The sequence below is a fragment of the Dipodomys merriami genome, unplaced genomic scaffold (genome assembly GCF_024711535.1).
Source record: "Dipodomys merriami isolate MVZ:Mamm:240054 unplaced genomic scaffold, mDipMer1.0.p SCAF_6, whole genome shotgun sequence".
In the NCBI taxonomy this organism is placed as follows: Eukaryota; Metazoa; Chordata; class Mammalia; order Rodentia; family Heteromyidae; genus Dipodomys; species Dipodomys merriami.
Genome location: NW_027206179.1, coordinates 2306377 through 2328505, shown reverse-complemented (window position 1 = coordinate 2328505; position 22129 = coordinate 2306377). Strand labels below are relative to the sequence as shown.

General features: G+C 43.2%; 1 protein-coding gene across 1 annotated transcript in view; it reads left to right on the top strand.

The window, feature by feature from the left end:
- LOC138813619 (vomeronasal type-2 receptor 116-like) overlaps positions 1–20415 on the top strand; it is a 48683-nt gene extending 28268 nt beyond the window's left edge. The window contains 10 exon segments of the mRNA XM_070002018.1: positions 209–402; positions 7458–7558; positions 8023–8093; positions 8232–8398; positions 13839–14127; positions 14503–15312; positions 16722–16949; positions 17976–18099; positions 19510–20134; positions 20136–20415. Of these exon segments, the coding sequence (XP_069858119.1) occupies positions 209–402; positions 7458–7558; positions 8023–8093; positions 8232–8398; positions 13839–14127; positions 14503–15312; positions 16722–16949; positions 17976–18099; positions 19510–20134; positions 20136–20415 (2889 nt within the window).
- Positions 20416–22129: the final 1714 nt, after the last annotated feature.

Sequence of the window (22129 nt, the reverse complement as noted above, 5' to 3'; positions counted from 1 at the left end):
CCCAGCAGCGCGTCAAGCCGCAGCCTGCCGGCCTGGCGGGGGCTGCCAGAGCCCCAGAGACACAGGGGGCTGCCTGCAGATCACCCGCACAGAAGCTGCCTGAGGTATCAGTTTGCAGACCGCTGATCACCACAAATAGAGAAACCTACCAGCCCAGAGTCTCCACGAAGATCCTACCCCCACCTCCACCCCTCACTTTCCATCCAAGCAGAGAGGCTTCATCCCACCAAAGCCAGTGGGCACCTGCAGTGCGACAAAGGGAGCTGTCTGCAGACAACCCGTGCAGAAGCTACCTGAGGTACCCGTGTCAGACCCACCAATCACGAAGACCCAGCAGGGGCGGCCGGGGTCCCAGTGGCACAAGGGGCTGCCTGCAGACCACCACTGCAGAAGCCGCCTGAGGTACGTGTGTCAGACCAGCCGATAGTGACGACCCGGCGGGGGCCGCCGGGGTCCCAGTGGCACAGGGGGCTGCCTGCAAATCACCCACGCAGAAGCCACCTGAGACATCAGACCCACTGATTGTGAAGATCCGGCGGGGGCCGCCGGAGTCCCAGAGGCACAGGGGGCTGCCTGCAGATCACCTGCACAGAGTCCACCTCAGCATGGACACTGTGGACCTGACAGCTTTGATAGAGGCAGAGACAGAAAAGAATCACACAGAGCCACCACGGCCCAGCCCAGAACCACCCCAACTGAACTCGGATTGCAACAGTAACTGACAGCCTACACCACACAGAAACAACTAGCTCCAGGGTGAGTACCCCATAGGGAACAGTGTATCCCTCAAGGGAGACGAGCTGGAGAGAATACCCAGACCCTGACCCAGATTCCCTACTGCAACACCCGGACCACAGAAACCACTAAAACTGGGAACTGTTTGAGAGCTCCACCAGCCCGTGGAGCACACTCCGCTGGCCATGCCCGAGCAAGAGTGCCCCTGGAAGGGAGCTTAAATGCCCAATCCAGGAACAGCGCCCCTGGGTCAAGACTACCAACAGTAGAAGAAATTTGAACTGTGTCCCCCAGGCTGCATAACCTAGGTGGTATACACATCAGCACAGGCCTAACGAGCGCGCCCCAGTCCTGAGGGGCAAATTTATTGCCCTCAGTGCCCACATCAAGAGAATGGAGACAGACCAAGTAAATAATCTCATGTTGCAATTAAAACAGCTAGAAAAAACAAGAAAAAATGGAACCTAAAGTTACTAGATGAAGCCAGATAACCAAATTAAGAGCAGAGATTAACCAATTAGAAATTCAGAAAATTATAGCCAAAATAAACCAAACAAAAAGCTGGTTCTTTGAAAAAATAAACAAAATTGATGGCCTGTTGGCACGATTAATTAAAAAAAGAAGAGAGGAAACCCATATTAACAGGATTAGGGATGCCACGAGATAAATCACAACTCCTACCCAAAATATCCAAACAATTCTAACGGACTTCTTTCAAAAGTTATACTCTCTAAAGGAAAAAAATCTGGCAGAAATGGATGCATTTTTAGAGAAATACAAGTTGCCCAAACTGAGCAAAGAAGAAGTAAACCAATTAAATAAGCCAATATCCTACAACCAGATACAGGAAGCTATCAAAAGTCTTCCAACAAAAAAAAGCCCAGGAAACATTACTGGATGGAATAGGAGAAACCCTAGGTCTCCTTTGCTCAGGCCAAAATTTTCTGAATAGAGATCCGGAAACACAAAAAATCAAAGAAAGGTTGGACAAATGGGATTGCATAAAGTTGCAGAGCTTCTGCATGGCAAAGGACATAGCTAGCAAGATCAATAGAAAGCCCACGGATTGGGAGAAGATCTTCACTAGCCATATAACAGACAAGGGTCTCATATCTAAAATATACTTGGAACTCAAAAAATTAAACCCCCCAACAACAAATCCTCAAAGAAACAACTGCCCAATAAATAAGTGGGCTAAGGACTTAAAGAGAAACTTCTCTGAAGAAGAAAGAAGGATGGCCAATAGACATATGAAGAAATGCTCAACATCCCTAGCCATAAAAGAAATGCAAATCAAAACAACATTGAGATACCACCTCACTCCAGTTAGAATGGCAAAAATCAAGAACTCTAACAACAACAGATGCTGGAAGGGATGTGGACAGAAGGGAACCTTACTTCATTGTTGGTGGGAATGTAAACTTGTTCAACCACTTTGGAAAGCAGTATGGAGGTTCCTCAAAAGACTTCACACAGAGCTCCCCTATGACCCAGCAATCCCACTTTTGGGCATTTACCCAAATGTTTACAAACAAGACCACACTAAAGCTACCAGCACAACTATGTTTATTGCAGCATTATTTACCATAGCTAAGATATGGAACCAGCCCAGATACCCCTCAGTAGAGTAATGGACCAAGAAAATGTGGTATATATACACAATGGAATTCTATGCCTCCATCAGAAAGAATGGCATTGCACCATTTGTTAAGAAATGGAAAAACTTGGAAAAATTATATTAAGTGAAGTAAGCCAGGCCCAAAGAAACATAGGTCCCATGGCTTCCCTTATTTGTAATATCTAGCATATATATGAGTCAAGCGGAAAATGTCAGATAATAGTGAATCCTTAGATATGTATTTTAATGTTTTTTTCCTTTCATGCATTTGTTTCTAACGCATTTATAAGATTATCTCTTTGTAGCTTTATATGTCCCTCCCCCACAGTATAACCCCTTCTTTCACTATATTTGATGTCAGTATAACTTGTAGAGGAGATGGGGAAAAACAAGTCGTTTAAGGATACAGGTGGACCTGTTGCAACAATGAGAAGTACAAGTTGTCATGTCGAAAACAAGCTTTACAATGTTGGTGTGGGGGAGGGCAAGGGGGGGGAAATCGGGGAGGATTGGGTGGGAGGGTGAGGGGAGCCTGGGAAGGAATGCGAAGGGTAAACAAAGGAGGAGGCTGCAATGCTTGCTAAGGTATGTACGCATTAACCTGCCCATGTAATTGTAACCCCTCTGTACAGTGTGTTCACAAAAAATTAAAATTAAAATTAAAAAAGCCCAGGACCAGATGGATTCACAGCAGAATTCTATAAGACCTTTAAAGAAGAACTAATACCCATACTCCTCAAGCTCTTCAGAGAAACAGAGAAGGAGGGAACTATCCCAGACTCATTCTACGAAGCCAATATCACACTCATCCCCAAACCAGGCAAAGACCCAACCAAAAAGGAGAAGTACAGGCCAATTTCCTTCATGAACACAGATGCAAAGATCCTTAACAAGATTCTAGCTAACAGAATCCAGAAACACATAAAAAAAATCATACACTATGACCAGGTAGGCTTCATCCCAGAGATGCAGGGATGGTTTAACATATGAAAGTCAATAAATGTAATCCACCACATCAAGGTTGGATTACAAGGTCAAGGATCGCATGATTATCGCCACAGATGCAGAAAAAGCCTTTGATAAAATTCAACATTCATTCATGCTAAAAGCTCTGGAGAAAATAGGAATAGAAGGAACATTTCTTAAAACAATAAAAGCCATTTATGACAGACCAATAGCCAATATTATACTTAATGGGGAAAACCTACAACCAATTCTCCTAAAATCAGGAACAAGGCAAGGATGCCCACTGTCTCCACTCCTCTTCAATATAGTCCTGGAACCCTTAGCCAGGGCAATAAGGCAAGAAAAAGACATTAAACGGATCCGCATAGGGAAAAAGAAGTTAAAATATCCCTTTTTGCAGACGACATGATACTATACCTTCACGATCCAAAAACTCCATCCCCAAACTCTTAGAAATCATAAATCACATTGGCAAAGTATCAGGATACAAAATAAACCCACAAAAATCAGTTGCCTTCCTGTACACTGACAATGTACAAGAAGAGAGGGAATTAAAGGAAGCAACCCCATTCGCAATAACCTCCCAAAAAATAAAATATTTAGGAATTAACCTAACCAAAGATGTAAAAGAACTATTTAATGAAAACTGTAAAAAGTTAAAGAAAGAAATTGCAGAAGACACTAGGAAATGGAAAGACCTCCCATGCTCTTGGATAGGCCAACTTAATATAGTAAAGATGGAAATACTTCCAAATACACAAATATACAAATTCAATGCAATTCCTATTAAAATCCCAATGACGTACATCACTGAAATACAGAAAACAGTCCAAAAATTCATATGGAACAACAAAAGACCTAGAATAGCCAAAACAATTCTAGGGGATAAAGACAATATGGGAGGGCTATCCATGCCGAACTTCAAACTCTACTACAGAGCTATAATAACAAAGACAGCATGGTACTGGCACAAAAACAGACCCGAAGACCAATGGAACAGAATAGAAGATCCAGAAATAAATCCACAGGCCTACAGCCAGCTGATATTCGACAAAGGAGCCAAAGATATACAATGGAAGAAACACAGCCTCTTCAACCGCTGGTGCTGGGAAAACTGGGCAGCCACATGCAGAAAACTAAAAGTGGACCCCAGCCTATCACCATGCACCAAAATCAACTCAAAATGGAATAAAGACCTTAACATTAAACATGAATCTGTGAAACTACTGCAGGACAGAGTAGGAGAGACCCTTGAACTAATAGGCACAGGAAGGAACTTCCTGAACAGAGTCCCAGGATCACAACAAATTGGAAAGAGACTGAACAAATGGGACTACCTTAAAATAAAAAGCTTCTGCACAGCTAAATCTATCACAACCAAGCTTAAAAGACAACCAACTAATTGGGAAAAATATTTACCAGCAATATATCAGACAAGGGGTTAACATCCTGTATATACAGGGAACTCAAGAAACTAATCCCTCCCAAACCTAACAAACCAATTACTAAATGGGCAAGGGAACTAAAGAGGGACTTCTCAAATGAAGAAATAAAAATGGCAAAGAAACACATGAGGAAATGTTTATCATCACTGGTGGTGAAGGAAATGCAAATAAAGACAACCCTGAGATACAACCTTACCCCAGTCAGAATGTCCCACATCCACAAATCAGCCAACAACAAATGCTGGAGGGGATGTGGAGAAAGAGGAACCCAATTACACTGCTGGTGGGGATGTACACTTATACAACCACTTTGGAAAGCAGTCTGGAGGTCCTTAGAAAGCTAAAGATTTACCTCCCTTACGACCCAGTCATACCACTTCTAGGCATCTACCCTGAACAACAGGAACCAATATACAAGGACACGGGCACCTCCATGTTTATTGCAGCACTGTTCACAATAGCTAGGATATGGAAACAACTCAGATGCCCCACCACAGATGAATGGATCCAAAAACTGTGGTATCTATACACAATGGAATATTATGCAGCCATTAGAAATGACAAAATAATGTCATTTGCAGGGAAATGGATGGAGCTAGAAGGAATCATGTTGAGCGAGGTAAGCCAAGAGCAAAGAGACAAACGGTACATGGTCTCCCTGATAAGTGGATACTAAATCCAAAATGTTGGGTGATATGACAAAACTAACAGGACTTAAGAAACAAAGAACTCCCACTCATCTGGTCGAACCACTACTAAATATCCCCATGCTGCTAATCACATGTACGGTGTATATGTGTACACCATTATATGTCATAGACCGTGATAGACAATTTGCTCCAGGAAAGTTAGAATGAACTTGTGATTTTAAATGAGCATCATTATTCCACAATACTGTGAAATTTGGGAAATTATGTAATCACTTAATCACAATCAAAAAAAAAAAAAGAACCTCAGGGAAGGTAGGGAGGGAAGGGATTGTAGGAAAAGAATGGAGGGGGTAACAATGTTCAATAGGAAGTGTACGCATTACCTCACTCATGTAACTGTAACCCTCTGTATAGTATCTTTACAATAAAAAAAAACAGAAAAATGAGATAAAATATAAAAAGAAAAGAAATTTAATAATAACAGACGCTATTGGAGATGTTGCCAAAATGAATGTTATAACACCATTGGTAACATAATATGACAAAAGGTATAATATTACATGCACATTACACGCACACAAATATTGGTGTTTGTTATGTCTATGTTTACATATGATGAATGTTTATCATAACACTACTTAGAAGCTAAGTTGTAGAACCAGGCTCCATTCCAATCAACACATGAATGGAAAAAGTGAATTGAGTAATACAGACATAAAGGAGTCTTGAGCATGCAATTATATGTTTGAGCCAGAAATACCAGAGAAAGTGGAGATCATCGTGCTCAGGTAATCACCCTGACAAATGCAGCAGTAGTATGTACTGGACACCATGTGAAAAATGAAGCATACAGTATGTGGATGGGGCAGGGAGGGAAAAATTGGGTAACATTATCAAAACATAAATGTACTCATTACCTGACTTACATAATGGTAACTCGTCTGTACAACACATTTACAATACAGACAGACAGATAGACAGACAGACAGAGAGACAGACAGATAGAGAGAGATGCATTAACACCCAACAAAGATCCCTAAGTTTTCTCTCATTTTTGAAATGTAGGGAGAAGAAGGCTTAGAGTACTACACTAGATATGAATGACAATGAAGTAGAAATTGTTAGCTTCGCCAGCAAGAAAACCTGATACATGGTTCAGGCAGAAAAGGCAAACTGCCTACCCACAGAAGATGGAAGTGCGAGGAAAAGGAAAAAGAGGAAAAGAGAAAGAGAGAGAAGGGGACTTGTGCTGAGCCAGGACCACAAGGGATGTGGAAATGACCACAGAGTCTGGGGAACTTCTCACTGTCCTATGGAGGTGTGACAAGGGTGGTTCAGGAAGTGACCTCCGTGGATGAGAAGTGACCACAGAGTGTGGGGTCCTTTACTGAATCACAGTCAGGTGATTGACAGGTGACTACTGGTTTCAGAAAGGTGAAGGGGAAGTAGGGAGGGCCTGTTCTCTTGGGCATATTTGACAGAAATAGAGTAATAGATGAAGAGAACAGGATAAATGTTTCTCTTCTAAGCCAGCCACAGGTGGCTCATACTGGTAATCCTGGGTATAGAAGCAACAAAGATTGTTACTTCAGAACCCAAGTCAGGCTAGGCCCCAGCACTGATGCTCTTGCAAGGTCTTGCTGGCTACCATCACCAAATAGCATTTGCATCCTTACATTTCCAACTTACATTTGCCAAGCCCTTCCTCATAAATATATGCAGCCAGATCACCAAACCAGCCAACATGGTGAACTCTGTGCAGAGCAGGACCCTAATGCTGTGACCTTGATTTCACTTCTATTATGAGGAACTAATAGAGAAGACAGACAGGGAGACATGGACAGAGCTGGCACCACACAGTTGTACAAGTGGTAACAAGAATTCCCAGAGCACTCTGGACATGATGGGAACAAAGCAGAGTAAGACCCATCCATACAACCACAGCTACCAGGATCCTCAGTGGGCAAGCCTGCTATGTTCCCAGAAAGTCACAGATCATAGAACATCTCTGTCTAACAGTGGAACACCACAATATATTGATAGGTGCAGTCTGATGATCAACGACATGCAAGCACTGAAGAAGTTCAAGGTTCAGAGTGCAAATGTCCAATTGGATATGTGCATTGACCTTGCAGTATTGATCTGTAATGGTTGAATTCAGGGAGACTGTTGGTAACTCCAGCACTAAATAAATGCATTAACCACTTCTGGATATTTATGCATGTGCAGTTGGTATGGAAAGCGGAATGGTTCATTTCAGCAAACTTCTGTGGCTCACTTGGCCCTGGATTTTGAGGCTGCCCATCCTTGTTTGACGGTGCTCCAATAACTCTGATTGGGCCTTTTCTGGCCATGGCACTCTATGACCATTTGACCTTCACATGGCATCTTCTGGTGTCATCCATTCCCATCATCCCTAGTGACCCTTGATTAGTTGTGCTTTTTTCTGTTCAACTTTTTGCTTTCAAACTAATTTGTGAACAACTCAACAAGAAAGGAATCCATTCCTGGAGTTTCATTACCTACAGTCTTGGAGGAAATCACAGTCCTGAGGGAGTGGAGAGGAAGATTGTACACATGTTTTCTAACTTCTGTTTTGACCTTGAAGCTGGACACCAGATGCAGAGCCAGAGTGCAGAATGGGTTCTGTATTCCTCTAGGACAGTGGATGCCTTCCAGGTAACAAGAAGCCACAAAAACTGAAGATCCATTTAGACACCTTCCTGACACAGAAATCAGAGTCTGCATCCAGAATCACAGCTCCAGGTCAAAGCAGCAGCAATGTTCCCTGTGGCTCTGACACTGCTTCTCCTCCAGCATCCACACCTGGTCCGTTCCTCTGAAGTTGGCCGACAGATTTGCACAGAGAAATGTGTGTTACGCAGCAGCGGAGATGTGGTCATTGCTGGATTTTACCCCCTCTATTCTTGGGAATTCTTCGTTCAAAGCTTGAATGACCCTACCCTGCAGCAACAGAACATTCAGTAAGTGATTTCTTGACTTTCCTTAAATTGTGAATTTTCTCTTTGGGTTACAGTCAGAGGTGGGGGAAGTTTGGACACAATCATTGATGTGCTCTGCATCTTCTACACTGCCCTGAGTACAACAGCTCTACTTCATTTCAGATTTTCCTGATGAATATTTTTCTTTCATCCAAGGGTACAGAGTTTTCTGTCTGTCTTCCATTCCACTCCCCTTTCCAGAGATATCCGACCACCCCACCATCACTGTGACTCCTCCACTCATCACTGTTACTCAGGGTCACTGGGGTGACCAAGAGTCCATACAAAGACACTAAAGAGCAATGTCCCCATCCATAGTGCAAAGGCCAGGGAATCTTCCATCCATTCTGTACTTTACACTTTGCAAAATAGGACCAATGTTTGGACCTCCTTCATAGCAACCTTTGTTAAGATACACATGCAGTGTCTGCTTCTGGGGCTATTTCATGTCAGCAAAGCTCTGGGAATGGGGAGCTGCTGGTCAGATCAGTAATAAGAGATTGAAGATATGTTTGATTTTTTCCTGTAAACTAATGTAAGTAAACATCTGCCCTGATGTCCATGTCTTGGCCTGTGTCCCATGTCATTCCCAGAAGCTCTGCTTCCATTCCTTGTTCTCCAACATCTTCCAGGCTTCTTTATTTTTCCCTGATCATAACTTCCTAAACTAGATTTGAATGTTTTTTTCATATATATTGTCAGTAATGGGGCTTCAACTCTGGGCTTCGATGCTGCCCCTGTGCTATTCAACTTAAGGCAAGTGTTCTACTGCTTGCGCCACAGTGCCACTTCCAATTTTTTAGTGGTTTATTAGAGATAAGAGTCTCATGAACTCTTCTGCCCTGGCTGGCTCTGAACCCTAATCCTCAGATCTCAGCCTCCTGAGTAACTAGAATGACAGGCGTGAGCAAAGGTGCCTGGCTGTTTCATATGTTTTATACACACTTTCATTCAGGCATTTGACCCAGGTGAGCTCACTACTTTCAGATCTATAGAACTCTCTGTAAACTAGGGAAGTCATGGATGAATCTTCTCAGACAAGTTGTGTGGAAACACCCTGTATGGGGTTGTTTTAGGAAAGGAATACTTTATTGAATGAGAGGTATGTGACAGATATTGAAGCCAACTTAACCTGGTGAGGATTTGAGTGAGAAAGATGGGGCTCATGTGTAAACCCAGCATTAGAAACATACCCCATGGGAGGTAGAAAATGTCAGAGCTATCCTCTTCTCTGTCCATTCTCTAATTGAGCTGTGTGTGTGTGTGTGTGTGTGTGTGTGTGTGTGTGTGTGTTCACACATACTCTGATACTCAGGCGTCATCTCAAGTCCTGATGACTGTCCCTTAGCATTTTTTCTGTCCTGGCTGGCACTCTACCGCTTGACCTACAGCTCTGCACCAATTTCTGTTGAGTTGCTTGCACATAAGACTGTCACAGACATTCCTGCCCAAAGTGACTACAAAACATAATTCTCCTATATCAGCCTCCTTAGTAATTATAATTACAGGCCTTAGCCACCAGTTCCCAATTCATATTTAGTATTACTGACATTCTAGCTAACAAGCCTGAGAGTTAAATTGTACACAAGGACATCAGCAAACAACCATGAGAGTTGAGATTCTATGAGAATTTCCCCAAAATGATTACAATGAATGCTAGAAGAACTCATTGTTCTGGAACATTCTTGATTCATATTGGCATGTGATACCATCTGGCCTTTGAAATGTCTCAGATTTACACCAGTGGTCTGGCTTTGTGCCTGTCTTTCCAGGCAGGCTTCAGTGTTCCTGAGTCTGTGGTGACTTCCACAATGGCACCACTAGAGGGAGGCCAGGCCTTGTGAGAAGTCAGCTGTGAGGTGATAAACCACTTCAGCACCAGAGAAAACCAAAGGCAATTTTGGTGACAAATACTCTGTGGTTCTAAAAACTGCAAGAGAACTCTAATGAATCATGGGTCCAAGTATGCTTCCTCCTGGGTGCACAGGGGGACCATATGCCTCGTCCACAGGGAATGGCCTTGTGAGTGGATTCTGCCTAGCAGTGGCAAGATCTGTGTGCTAGACCAGGCCTTAGTCACAGCTGTGGCCACCAGAACTCTATTACACCTGGAATACCAACCAGCAGAGTCACCAAAACAGATGAAGGTTATTGAAGTTTCCTTCTAAAAGTTGGGACTCTTCACTTGGGATCCTGGACTTTGATCTCAGAAGAAGAAATTTTACACAAATAACAACCGTAAGAAAATGTGGCAGAGCTTTCCTGAGTAAGGAAGCAAACAAACAAGCAGATAGACAAACAGGAAACAGAAAGGCAAAGACACACTCTAACTGAGGAGAGACACACAGCTCTTGGACTGCCACGGGTATTCAGGTAGTAAAGGCAGGAGGTCTGACTTCAAAGTTAGACAAACATAGGTATCTCATCTTTGCACTAATCATTCCTGGTGTTACATTTTCTGATTTTCTGTATGTTTTGACCATCCTTTCCAGATGATTATCCTTGAGGGAAAAAAGGTGTGCTGTTGTCTGTAGGGTAGGACATTGCTTAAGTTTGGGGAAAGCATTTGGGGGGGAAGGCATACACAGTACAAGACAACAGTTAATTCATATGATGAGAAATGCATCTTTCAGGAAGCAATGCAACCTGTCATCTCTCTTTGAAGTAAAGATAGTAGCCCTGTGTTTCAAAATAACATGTTTCTGAGTTGCCTCCTCTAGGAGTCTTTTTTTTTTCAATTTATCCAGCTTCTCTTTGTGCTCAATGACTTTTTTCCCTTAATCTTAAGATATGTAGATGGATGAATAGCTCTCTATTTGCTGTGAGCCTTCAAAACCTCATTTTTTACTAATCTATTCTACTCTACTTTCCCTTAAATGACTTCATTCCCTTAACATTAAGGGAAGTAGATGGACAAGCTTTAAGCTCGAGTTTTTGAGTTCCTGGCATGCATTAACCTTTTAATCATCTTCCTTAGTCTATCCTGCCTGAGTACAGCATCCTCTGTCCACTGCAATCAAGACCAATACAGTGCTAGGTGAGCACTAAGATCGACTCCGGTTGAATGTGGTAGAGGTGCTTTCAGGCGCCTAGATGGCCACAACCATACACAATTAGTCATAGCAAGAACAGAATACAGATTGTCTGGTGGTAGATGACTTTCCAGGTACTGAGGTGCTTACAGAGCACTGCCAGAGGCTGCCCTGGCTATAGAATCATGGCACAGTTCTACTGCTATCACTTGACCCACACTAAGCTATGGGACAATGTCACCATCTTACTTCCCTGTCTTATCCATGCCAAGTAGGATGGAGATCTATGCTGTGTCACAGCAGCTTGGTAAGGTTTGTAAAGGAAGTCACAAGCTGGGCACGGGTGGCTGACGCCTATAATCCTAGCTACTTAGGAGGTTGAGAACTGAGGACCAGGGTTCAAAGCCAACCCAGGCAGAAAAGTCTGTGAGACTTTTATCTCCAATAAAACATCAGAAAGCCAGAAGTGGTGCTGTGCCGCAAGTGCTAGAGAGCTAATCTTGAGTTGAAGAATTTAGGGTCAGATCCCAGGCCTAGAGTTCAAGCCCCACAACTGGCAAAAGGAAAAAGGAAGCCACAGGGACATCTTGGTGAATACCACCATCCAATCAGGCCAGCTAGCATCCAGAAAGCCCAAACTGACATGTGGATACACTTAAGCCACACTCTAGCTTATGCTGCTCTAGACCAATGCACACTGGATTCCTAGAGCGACGTCAGTTTCTGCCTGGTGCCATCTTGAGCACTGTCTTTCTAGGGCAGTGGTCCCTGAGATGATTCACTGAGCAACAAGACTGGGACTGACCAGATGACAACAGAATCACATAGCCACAGGGCCTTCACCAGGTTAAGTAGGAAGACAGATGTCAGCCTACTCCACCCATGGTGGAAACTGATGCAAATGGCATTTGGCTCTGCCTCAGGGACCTTCCAAAACCTCCTGAAAGATTCTAATGGAAGCTGAGATGCCAGAATCAAACAGTGCATCTAGTTTATTCTGGATTATTAGTCTAACCATGACATGCCTGACAAAGGGTTCTAAGAAAAACCCTGACCCACTCTTATGCCATGCTTACTAGAAGATTGTATCCCATACCTGCTGTCGTTCACAAGATTGAAGGAGGGAGGTTGTAGCAGTGTCTTTCTTCTCTGCCTAAAATAGTTCTAGCGGCACAATCTAAAGGTCTGGACCCACGAGCATTGATTATAAGCACTTCCCCAGCACTGGTCTCAGTGTAGGAGATGACGCTGAGATTTAAGTTTAATTCTTTCTATCCCTGCAATGTCAGAGGGTTTCTGCCCATACTGAGCTACTAATGTTCATGATGGGGAGGAACATGGAAATGGCTTCTTCCAACATTTCTCACACATCCTTTTCTGTTGTTTGTTTGACTAGAGAAGTATCCTCCAGTCCACACCCCCTGACTCTCGTCTGTTCTTTGTTGGGTGAGGTAATCTTCATGTTCTAATTTCCTGGGCTGCCATCTTGCTCTGATTCTAGGAATCCCCTTGAATGATGACATACTCTGAGTCACCTTAGTGTGTCTCTACCACATCAAATGAATTGTATTTCTCTGTTTTCTTTTTCTTTTTTTCGTTCTTTTTTTTTTTTGCCGGTCATGAGGGCAGAACTTTGGGCCAGGGCGCTGTCCCTCACTTCTTCAGCTCAAGGCTTGTGCTCTACCACTTGAGCCACAGCACCACTCCTGGCCTTTTCTGCTTAGGTGGTGCGGGGGAATATAACCCAGAGCCTTATACATACAAGGCAAGCACTCTACCACTGAGCCACCTTCCCAGCCCTTCTTTGTTTTCTTTACTTTCCTCACAAGGCAAGATTCACTTCTTTGCAGAAGGATGCCTCATTGGCAAAAGTGTGGCAAGCAAGTACAGAGACAAGACAGCCTGTTTTCCTATTTACTCCTAACACAGCAGGCCCTGACTCTCTGCTGATATTGGTTGAACTCAGGTGGACAATCTGCTCCCAATTTGAGTTGTATTTCTTAGGAATTTCTTCATATGCACAGCTAATTCAAGGTACTCAATGGCTTAGTATGTGAGCTGGGCATGCACCTATGTCCCAACAGGCAGCAGCGTTTTCACATATCTACAGGTGACAGAGAGGAAAAGCCACCTTGCTCATCCCTCCTCCTCTCTCTGCAATCTCAGAAGAATAGTCATCTCATAAATGCTGATCAAGGTCTGTTCAGGAGCACTCCCAATTCCAAGAACTTGTCCAACACTCCAAATTATAATGCCCTCCTGTTGGAAGATAGGATCTACACCTACTAGTGTGTGTAGAGTTACGCATTTGATTAAACAAAGTCAAGAGATTTGCAGTTAATCATTTGTAATACTCCTATACCTACCCAAATGTTGTGTCCTCTGTGCAGGATCATTTTAAAGAAATACCAATTGCTTCTCACCCTGCTGCTGGCTGTGGAGGAGATCAACAAGAATTCCCATCTAATACCCAACATGATTCTGGGATTTGAGATCTATAGTGCACACTACTCAGGTACTGATCTGTTAGAGGATCCACTCACCTGGCTATCTGGGAAGAATAAAAACAACCCTAATTACACCTGCAGAAGAGACAGCAAGGCTATAGCGGCACTCACAGGAACCTCAAGCACATCTGTCCCAATAGGGACTCTGCTGGACATCTACAAACTTCCACAGGTGAGGCTGGGAGGGGTGGGCAGATGTGAACCATGTCCAAATGGCCTCTGTCCTTGACAGACTGAAGAAGAGGTGTTAGCACAAGCCTTCCGAAATGCATGATCTCACAGGGAAATGACTCCAAAAGTGGGTGGGACATACACATTTTCATTGCTGCAAATAAAAGGACAGGTTTTAAGAGAGAAAAGGATGACCCAAAGCTCTGAGCCTTATCCGTACATGTCTACAAAGTGCTTGGAACACAGGAGATGACTTTGCAAGTGGGATAGGCGAACTTTGCTTCCACCTCTGCCAGTTGTTGTGTAGTTCACATCAAGACTGTGACTTGCCTATGATGATCCTCTTCCTGGTGTTGTGTTCATTGTTTCCCTGTAGTTCATCTTTGGGACTTTTGATCCTCTCCTGAGTGACCATGAAAAGTTCAGTACTGTCTATCAGATGGCTGCCAAGGACACGGGCCTAGCCCTGGCCATGGTCTCCTTGATGCTTCATTTTAGCTGGACCTGGGTGGGACTGTTCATCACTGAAGACAACTTTGGTGTATGGTTCCTCTCAGATTTGAGAGAAGAGATGGGCAAGATAGGAGTCTGTTTTGCCTTTGAGAACATGATCACTTACAATACCTTCACAGATTACTCAGATGATCTTTCCATGTATCGCCAGATAATGGACTTATCAACCAATGTGATTATCATTTATGGGGACAGTAAATTTCTTCTAAGCTTTATTGTTAAATTTGGGCATATTTTAATTACAGGGAAAGTCTGGATCATGAACTCACCCTATGATGATGTCACCATTGGTAAAAGATATTTTCTGATCCACTCCTTCCACGCATCTCTCACCTTCTATCATCATCATAGAAACACTGCTGGGTTCACCAATTTTATTCTGACAGATACCTTATCCAAGAACTCAGGAGATAATTCCCTTCCCACGTCATGGATTCAGTCTGTTTATTGCATCCTGATTAAGTCTGACTGCAGAGACTTGGGGCACTGTTCATACAATGCCACACTGCATTGGTTGCTGAGGCATATTTTTGACATGACCATGTCAGACGAGAGTTACAACATCTACAATGCTGTGTATACTGTGGCCTATGCCCTCCACCAGATGCTACTTTATCACATGGAAGAGCCACAAGTACACAATGGGCAACCAGGAGCATTTCTCTCTTTACAGGTAATGGCTTTGCTTTTGGGTGACCTACCCTAGGAATACAGACTTTCATAGAAGTTTTCATAGCAAATGGAACCATCTGGCTCCATTTTGGAAAATACAAGAAACAAGGGCTGAGAAGGTGCCTCAGAGATAGAGTGCTTGCCTTGCATGCATGAGGCCTTGGGTTTGGTTCCTCAGTACCACCTAAGCAGAAAAAGTCAGAAGTGGCACTGTGGCTCAGGTGGTAGAGAGCTAGCCTTGAGCTGAAGAGCTGAGGGACAGCACCAGTTCAGGGCCCACACATGACAAAAAAAAAAGTCTTTTTATAATCCTGGTGCTGGTGGCTCATGCCTGTAATCCTAGCTATTGAGGATGTTGAGATCTGAGGATCACAGTTCAAAGCCAGCCCAGGCAGAAAAGTCCATGAGACTCTTACCTCCAATTAACCACTAGAAAATTGGAAGTGACACTGTTGCTCAAGTGGTAGAGCACTGGCCTTGAGCTGAAGAGCACAGGTACAGAGCCCAGACCCAGAGTTCAAGCCCCACAATCAACAAACAAAAAGAAAAGAAAATACAAGAGACACTGGGCCTGTTGTGCTCTCCATGAAATGACTGTAGAGCTATGAAGACAAGCTCTTGAAGAACGCTGCATCCATGACAAGGAAGTGCTGTGTCTTCTGTCCCCATCCTCATTTTGTGGGGGAAAACCATTCCCATTTCAGTAGCATATAGCCACATTGTCCTTGTACCTTTTTAAAATAACAGACCAAGGGTGAGTAGTTCTTGAAAACCTAATATTGTCTGGACACAAGTGGTTCACACTTGTGGCTCTCTCCTGACTAAATTAACCACCAAAAAGCCACAGGCGGATCTGTAGTTCAATTGATCGAATGTTTATTATGAAAAGGAAAAAAAATCACCTCAAGTTGAGTGTCTAGGCCCTGAGGTAGAGCCACAGGACAGAATACACACACAAACACACACACACACACACACACACACACACACACACACACACACACACACAATGAACTAAGTCTTGCTTAAGGTAATCTTTCATAGCTCTCATAAACCTTCTATGATTCTACTTAGTTTATTATTTACCTTTATTTCAGACTGTCTGATCACAATTATAAAATAATGCACTTCAGAAAGGCATTGAGATATGTCATATTGTAATTCATTATTTGGTTGGATGTGGCTGGAGTTTCATTCCCTTGAAATTGTGTTTCTGCATCCCATCTTGGATAACCAGGCTTTAGAAACTTCTTAACATGTTAGTCCTCTGTTGGCCTGCATTTGATACAGTTGGTTGGATTCCTGTGGTGTGTGTGAATCAGGGGATGGGAATGAGGAGTAATCCATTGTTCTAGGGTTCTGTGATAACACTGGGAAGCATTTCACCATACTGTAATGTGTCCCTTTTAGCTGCATCCCTTTTTGAAGAAGATCCAATTTATCAATCCTGTTGGAGACCAAGTGGTTTTGAATGAGGAAAGGAAATTGGAGGCAGAGTATGACATTAAGAGCTTTTGGAATTTTCCAGAAGGTCTGGGACAAAGGGTGAAAGTTGGCGAGTTTTCTCCATTTAGGCCACATGGTCAACAACTGATTTTGTTTGAAAATCTGATAGAGTGGCCCATAGGAATTATCAAGGTGGGTCATTTCTGCATTTTTCCCTCTCTCCTTTTTTTAAAAAAAAGTATTGTTATTAGGAAGTAGTTGTAGAAAGAGCTTACAATTCCCTAAGTGAAGTTATGAGTACAATGCTTGTAGACAATGCCACCACATCCTTATTTCCCCCCCCAAGGTTAGTCATTTCTAGCCATAATGTCATGATCTATGCATAAATATGCAATAAGCTTATTCTGTTTTTGACCATGTCCAATAAAAGTGAGACTCAGGCTCAGTGGTGTACATTTCACAAGGTCTGTTTCTGGAAATTACTTACTAACAGATTCATAAAGGGAATACGAGAACATATCATTACAATATGTTGTTCTATGTTTGCATATTGAATATCATAAAAGGTGAATGACACCTGTGAATCATCATTCCAGCACTGTGACAAAATATCCGAGGTAATCAAATGAGAAGGCAAAAGGACTTGCTTTGCTTCTGCCAGGAGATTTCACACCATGGTTGGGTAGATGCTGCTTTTGAGTCTGCGTGTTGAGACAGGATGTAATGAAAGGAGCATCTGCCAGTGAAGTTCACCCACCTCATGGCAGCTGGGAAGCCAAGAGAGATGTGAATCGCCCTGGGTACAGCAGCACCTTCAAAGTAATTACCCAGGATTTAGAGTGTGGGTTTGAAATTTCTCTGAGTGATTTTCCTCTCATGCTCTTGTTCATCTACTCACAGATGAATAAAAGAGAACACACATCATCACCTGAAATCAAGAATGGGATGCAGGATTAACTTTCATTTCCTATTTTCCTAGAATTAACATCCAGCTCTTAAAGGCTCCATGACTTCCCGATAGCATGAGGGGCTGGGTGTCAAGGCCCCATATGTTCTTCAGGTCATGTTAGATGAAACTCTAAGAAGGCTCAATCAATAATTGGCTCTGTGTATATAAAGATTATGTGTTTTGATGATCTTTTCCCCGAAAGCACTGGAGTGTCTGGGATGTCAGGTCAAAGGATGAAGAGTCACTAACCTTCATCTGTCTGTTCTCAGACTCCTCAGTCTGTCTGCACTGAGAGCTGTGGTCCTGGATTCAGGAAGGCCTCTCTGGAGGGAAATGCTACCTGTTGCTTTGACTGCATTCTTTGCCCAGATAATGAGATTTCTAATGCGACAGGTGAGTCTGTCACTTATGGAGAAATTCCCATCTCCTTTCCTAACCTTAAGTCCATCCAAGCCAGTGGAACAATCTACATTCGCACGGCAGAAACACACATGCACCTTCATGCAGAATTCCATGGCTACCATAAACCATACTTCTTAGAAGAAACAACCCACTGTCCCTCCATTACAAGTCTGATTGTATTTTCTAATCTATTACAGGCTTCATCTTTAGAATACCCCTGTACCCCTCTCCTCGGTCACATGTTTTGTATTTAAAGAAAACAGACAAAAACAAAAGAAACAAAATATCAAGGACCAGTTGTTGCTCTTTGAAATGATGTGGAATTGTGGGTCTAACACAGCCTTTCATTACTGAGTGCCCATTGCTGCTCTTTCTAGTTAAATTTTACTTTCTATTTAGCATAACTAATAATACAAGGGGCTTTGTTATGATTACTCCCTATCTGACACTGGCACTACATTGACTAGCAATTACTCAAAAGTAATTGATTCAGAAGTAGTTTACCATCTCCATTTCATTTCCCTTCTCCCTCCTCCAGCTGATCTTCCCAGACCCTCTCATATCAGTGGAGGAGCATTGTTTTTGACACAGATCAAATACTCAGGAAGTTTGTGTAAGGAGTGTAAGGAGTAGGTTGAGGTTTGGATTAGACCCTCTTGTTAAATTGAAGTGGTTGGGGCTGATTCTATATTTTCCATTATTTCTGGAATGAGTAGCAGAGAGCCAGAGTGGTATGCCATGTCAAGAATGCAGCACATAAGGCTAGGTAATTATATATTACACCTGCAATCCAAGGTAATCAGGAAGTTGAGATTTGAAGATAGAGCATTGATGCAATAATGGGCAGGAACCTCAATACAAAACTTTTCCACAATTAAGCACTCAATAAGCTGGAATTTGAGCTGTGGCTCAAGTGGTAGGGTAGTAGTTTTGAGCATGAACACTCTGGAAAAATACCCAGGACCAGAGTTCCTGCACTGTAGGAAAGACAGAAATAAAGAAAGATAGAAAGACAGAAAGACAGGAAGGAGGGAAGGAGGGAAGGAAGGCAATAAGGAAGGAAGGAAGGAAGGAAGGAAGGAAGGAAGGAAGGAAGGAAGGAAGGAAGGAAGGAAGGAAGGAAGGAAGGAAAGGAAGGAAGGAAGGAAGGAAGGAAAAGAGGGAGGGAAGGAAGGAAGGATATAAACAGAAAAAAGAAAAAGGGAGGAAGGAAAGAAAAAACGTGAGAGAGAAACAGATTTCACCTGAAGGTATTTTGATATAGAGAGTCACAGTACTTCTTACTGAAAGCAATACAGGTCACCTCGAGAATCAGGGAAAATGAGCTGCTTGAGTGGAGGTGGATGAGAGGAAAGAAAAATTACTGATCGCAGACTAATAGTGATTCTCACTCCTCACCAGACATGGAGCAGTGTGTCAAGTGTGCAGATCACCAGTTTGCCAACACCCAGAAAAACCACTGCCTAATGAAAACTGAGAGCTTCCTGGCTTATGAAGACCCCTTGGGCCTGGCTCTGATCTGCACAGCTCTCTGCTGCTCTGCACTAACAGCTGCTGTCCTTGGGGTGTTTATCAAGCACCAAGACACCCCCATTGTCAAGGCCAATAACCGGACCCTCAGCTACATCCTGCTCATCTCCCTCACCTTCTGCTTCCTCTGCTCCTTGCTCTTCCTTGGCCATCCCCACACAGCCTCCTGCATCCTCCAGCACACCACATTTGCAGTGGTCTTCACTGTGGCTGTCTCCACAGTCCTGGCCAAAACCATCACTGTGGTTCTGGCCTTCACTCTTACTGCTCCAGGGAGAAGCATGAGGCAGTTACTGGTGTCCCGGGCTCCTAACCTCATCATCCCCATCTGCACTCTCATCCAGGTGACTCTCTGTAGCCTCTGGCTGGGAATCTCTCCTCCCTTCATTGACACAGATGCACACTCTGAATATGGCCACGTCATCATCCTGTGCAACAAGGGTTCCCTCACCGCCTTCTCCTGTGTCCTGGGATACCTGGGTGCCCTGGCCATGGCCAGCTTTTCTGGTCAGGAACCTGCCTGACACCTTCAATGAGGCCAAGTTCCTGACCTTCAGCATGCTGGTGTTCTGCAGTGTGTGGCTCACCTTCCTGCCTGTCTACCACAGTGCCAAGGGGAAGGTCATGGTGGCTGTGGAGGTCTTCTCCATCTTGGCCTCCAGTGGAGGTCTCCTGGGCTGCATCTTTGCTCCCAAGTGCTACATCATCTTGATAAGACCTGAGAGAAATTCCCTGCACAGGCTTAGGGAGCGACCACCTGGAGGAAATAAATCTTAAGAGGAACATAAATGTTGTCTAGAATGCTTACAGGTTCTGAGACAAATCTATACAATTTTGTCAGTCAAAATTAGTTTGACCTGAGGGATTCCTTCAACAAATAAGTTACTCTTACTCATGTTTCTGGTTATGTTAGAGTCAGCGCAAGGTTCCATTTAGACCTCCTAAATTTCCATTTGATCCTGGATGTCCTTTGCTTCCTTCAAAGTAATCTGCCTTTCATGCTATCCGTCATCCATTTGAGTACATTGTCTACTGTGATTCTTCCATTCCCTATATGTGGGCTATATCATTGCTTGAATATCCATATATTCCTAAATTCACTGATATATGAACATTCATCTTGGTTAAATTTTCCATGCTTTGGTTACAATTTCTTGAGTATATTTTCTGAGATTGTTGTACATTTCTGTTCACATCTTTGCTGTTTTGCAATATTACTGAATGTGTTTTCCTAAGAAACTTCTCTCCTCTCTCCCTCTCTGTCTCTTTCCTCTCTCTCTCTCTCTCCTCCCCCTCACCCACCCCTCTGTCTTTCCTCTCTTACTCTCTACCTTTAGAAATTTAGATCAGGATATTAATCAGCACCAATTTCCTGTGGGAATCTGTATGTGTTCTTTTTCCTGGAAAATGGTACAGGGCATCAACGTGACTTATGCAGAACCACTAGAGGAATAGTTTGATTATTGGTCCTTATTTCTCACTGGAAGATGAAGGTAGAGAGTGCATGACTGTCTGAGCTGAGCCTTGTCATCTTAGCCCTAAGTATCCTCAATAGTAATAGATAGAAAAAGAGCAAAGAATCCCAAAACAGGGGGAAATACAGAAGATCATGCTCAGACTCAATATCTGTCAATGTTCTTTATATAGTAAGAGAGAAGGAACAATTCAACCATTCAGAAGACTCCCTGAAGAAATCAGAATCTGTTGCCTGTTTGTTTGGAGTGGTAAGTGAGGCTTCTTGACTTGCCATTTTTCTTGTGATTCTATGGCTTGTTCTGCTCACTTGGAAATGGCAACAGAGCAGTCAATGAAAAACCTAGAGAATAGTTCTCAAAATGCTCTAGAAACACTACTGGTAAGCATGCTGAATGGAAAGGGCCCCTTTAGTGGCAGAGTACAAGGGAAAGGCTATAAGGGAAAAATTGGGAATCCAGATGTGAAAGAAGTTAATGAGGCAAAGAAGGGCCAGATGCTCTTAGTTGGACAGAGCTAGGGGGTACTTGAGGAGTTTCTGAAATCTGCAGGGAGGTATAGCTCTTCCCTGATGAGAAATAATGACCCCCAGGTGTGACTAACATCTGGCATAACTGGGCCTTGTCTTTCAAGGCCCTGTAGCCCTAAGAAGCAAGAGGGTTAAGAAGTAGAGCAGAGGGCTGGGAAGGTGGCTCAGTTGTAGAGCGTTGCCTTGCATGCCTGAGGGCCTGGGTTCGATTCCTCTGTACCAAATAAGCAAAAAGAAATAAAAAATAGAGTGGATTGCTGGGTTGTTTTTTTTTTACTAAGTCCTAAAAGATATTTATAAATTTTTGTCAACTTAAAAATGTTTATTGTTATTTTAAAGGTGATATACAGGGGGGTTACTGTTATACAAGTCAGGGAAAGAATATGTTTGTCTTTGGACAATGTCTCCACTTTCCCTGCTCTTTCCCAGTTTGTCCCTCCATTTCCACCCACAACTTGTATAGTTCCTTTGCCACATAGTGTCTAGTGA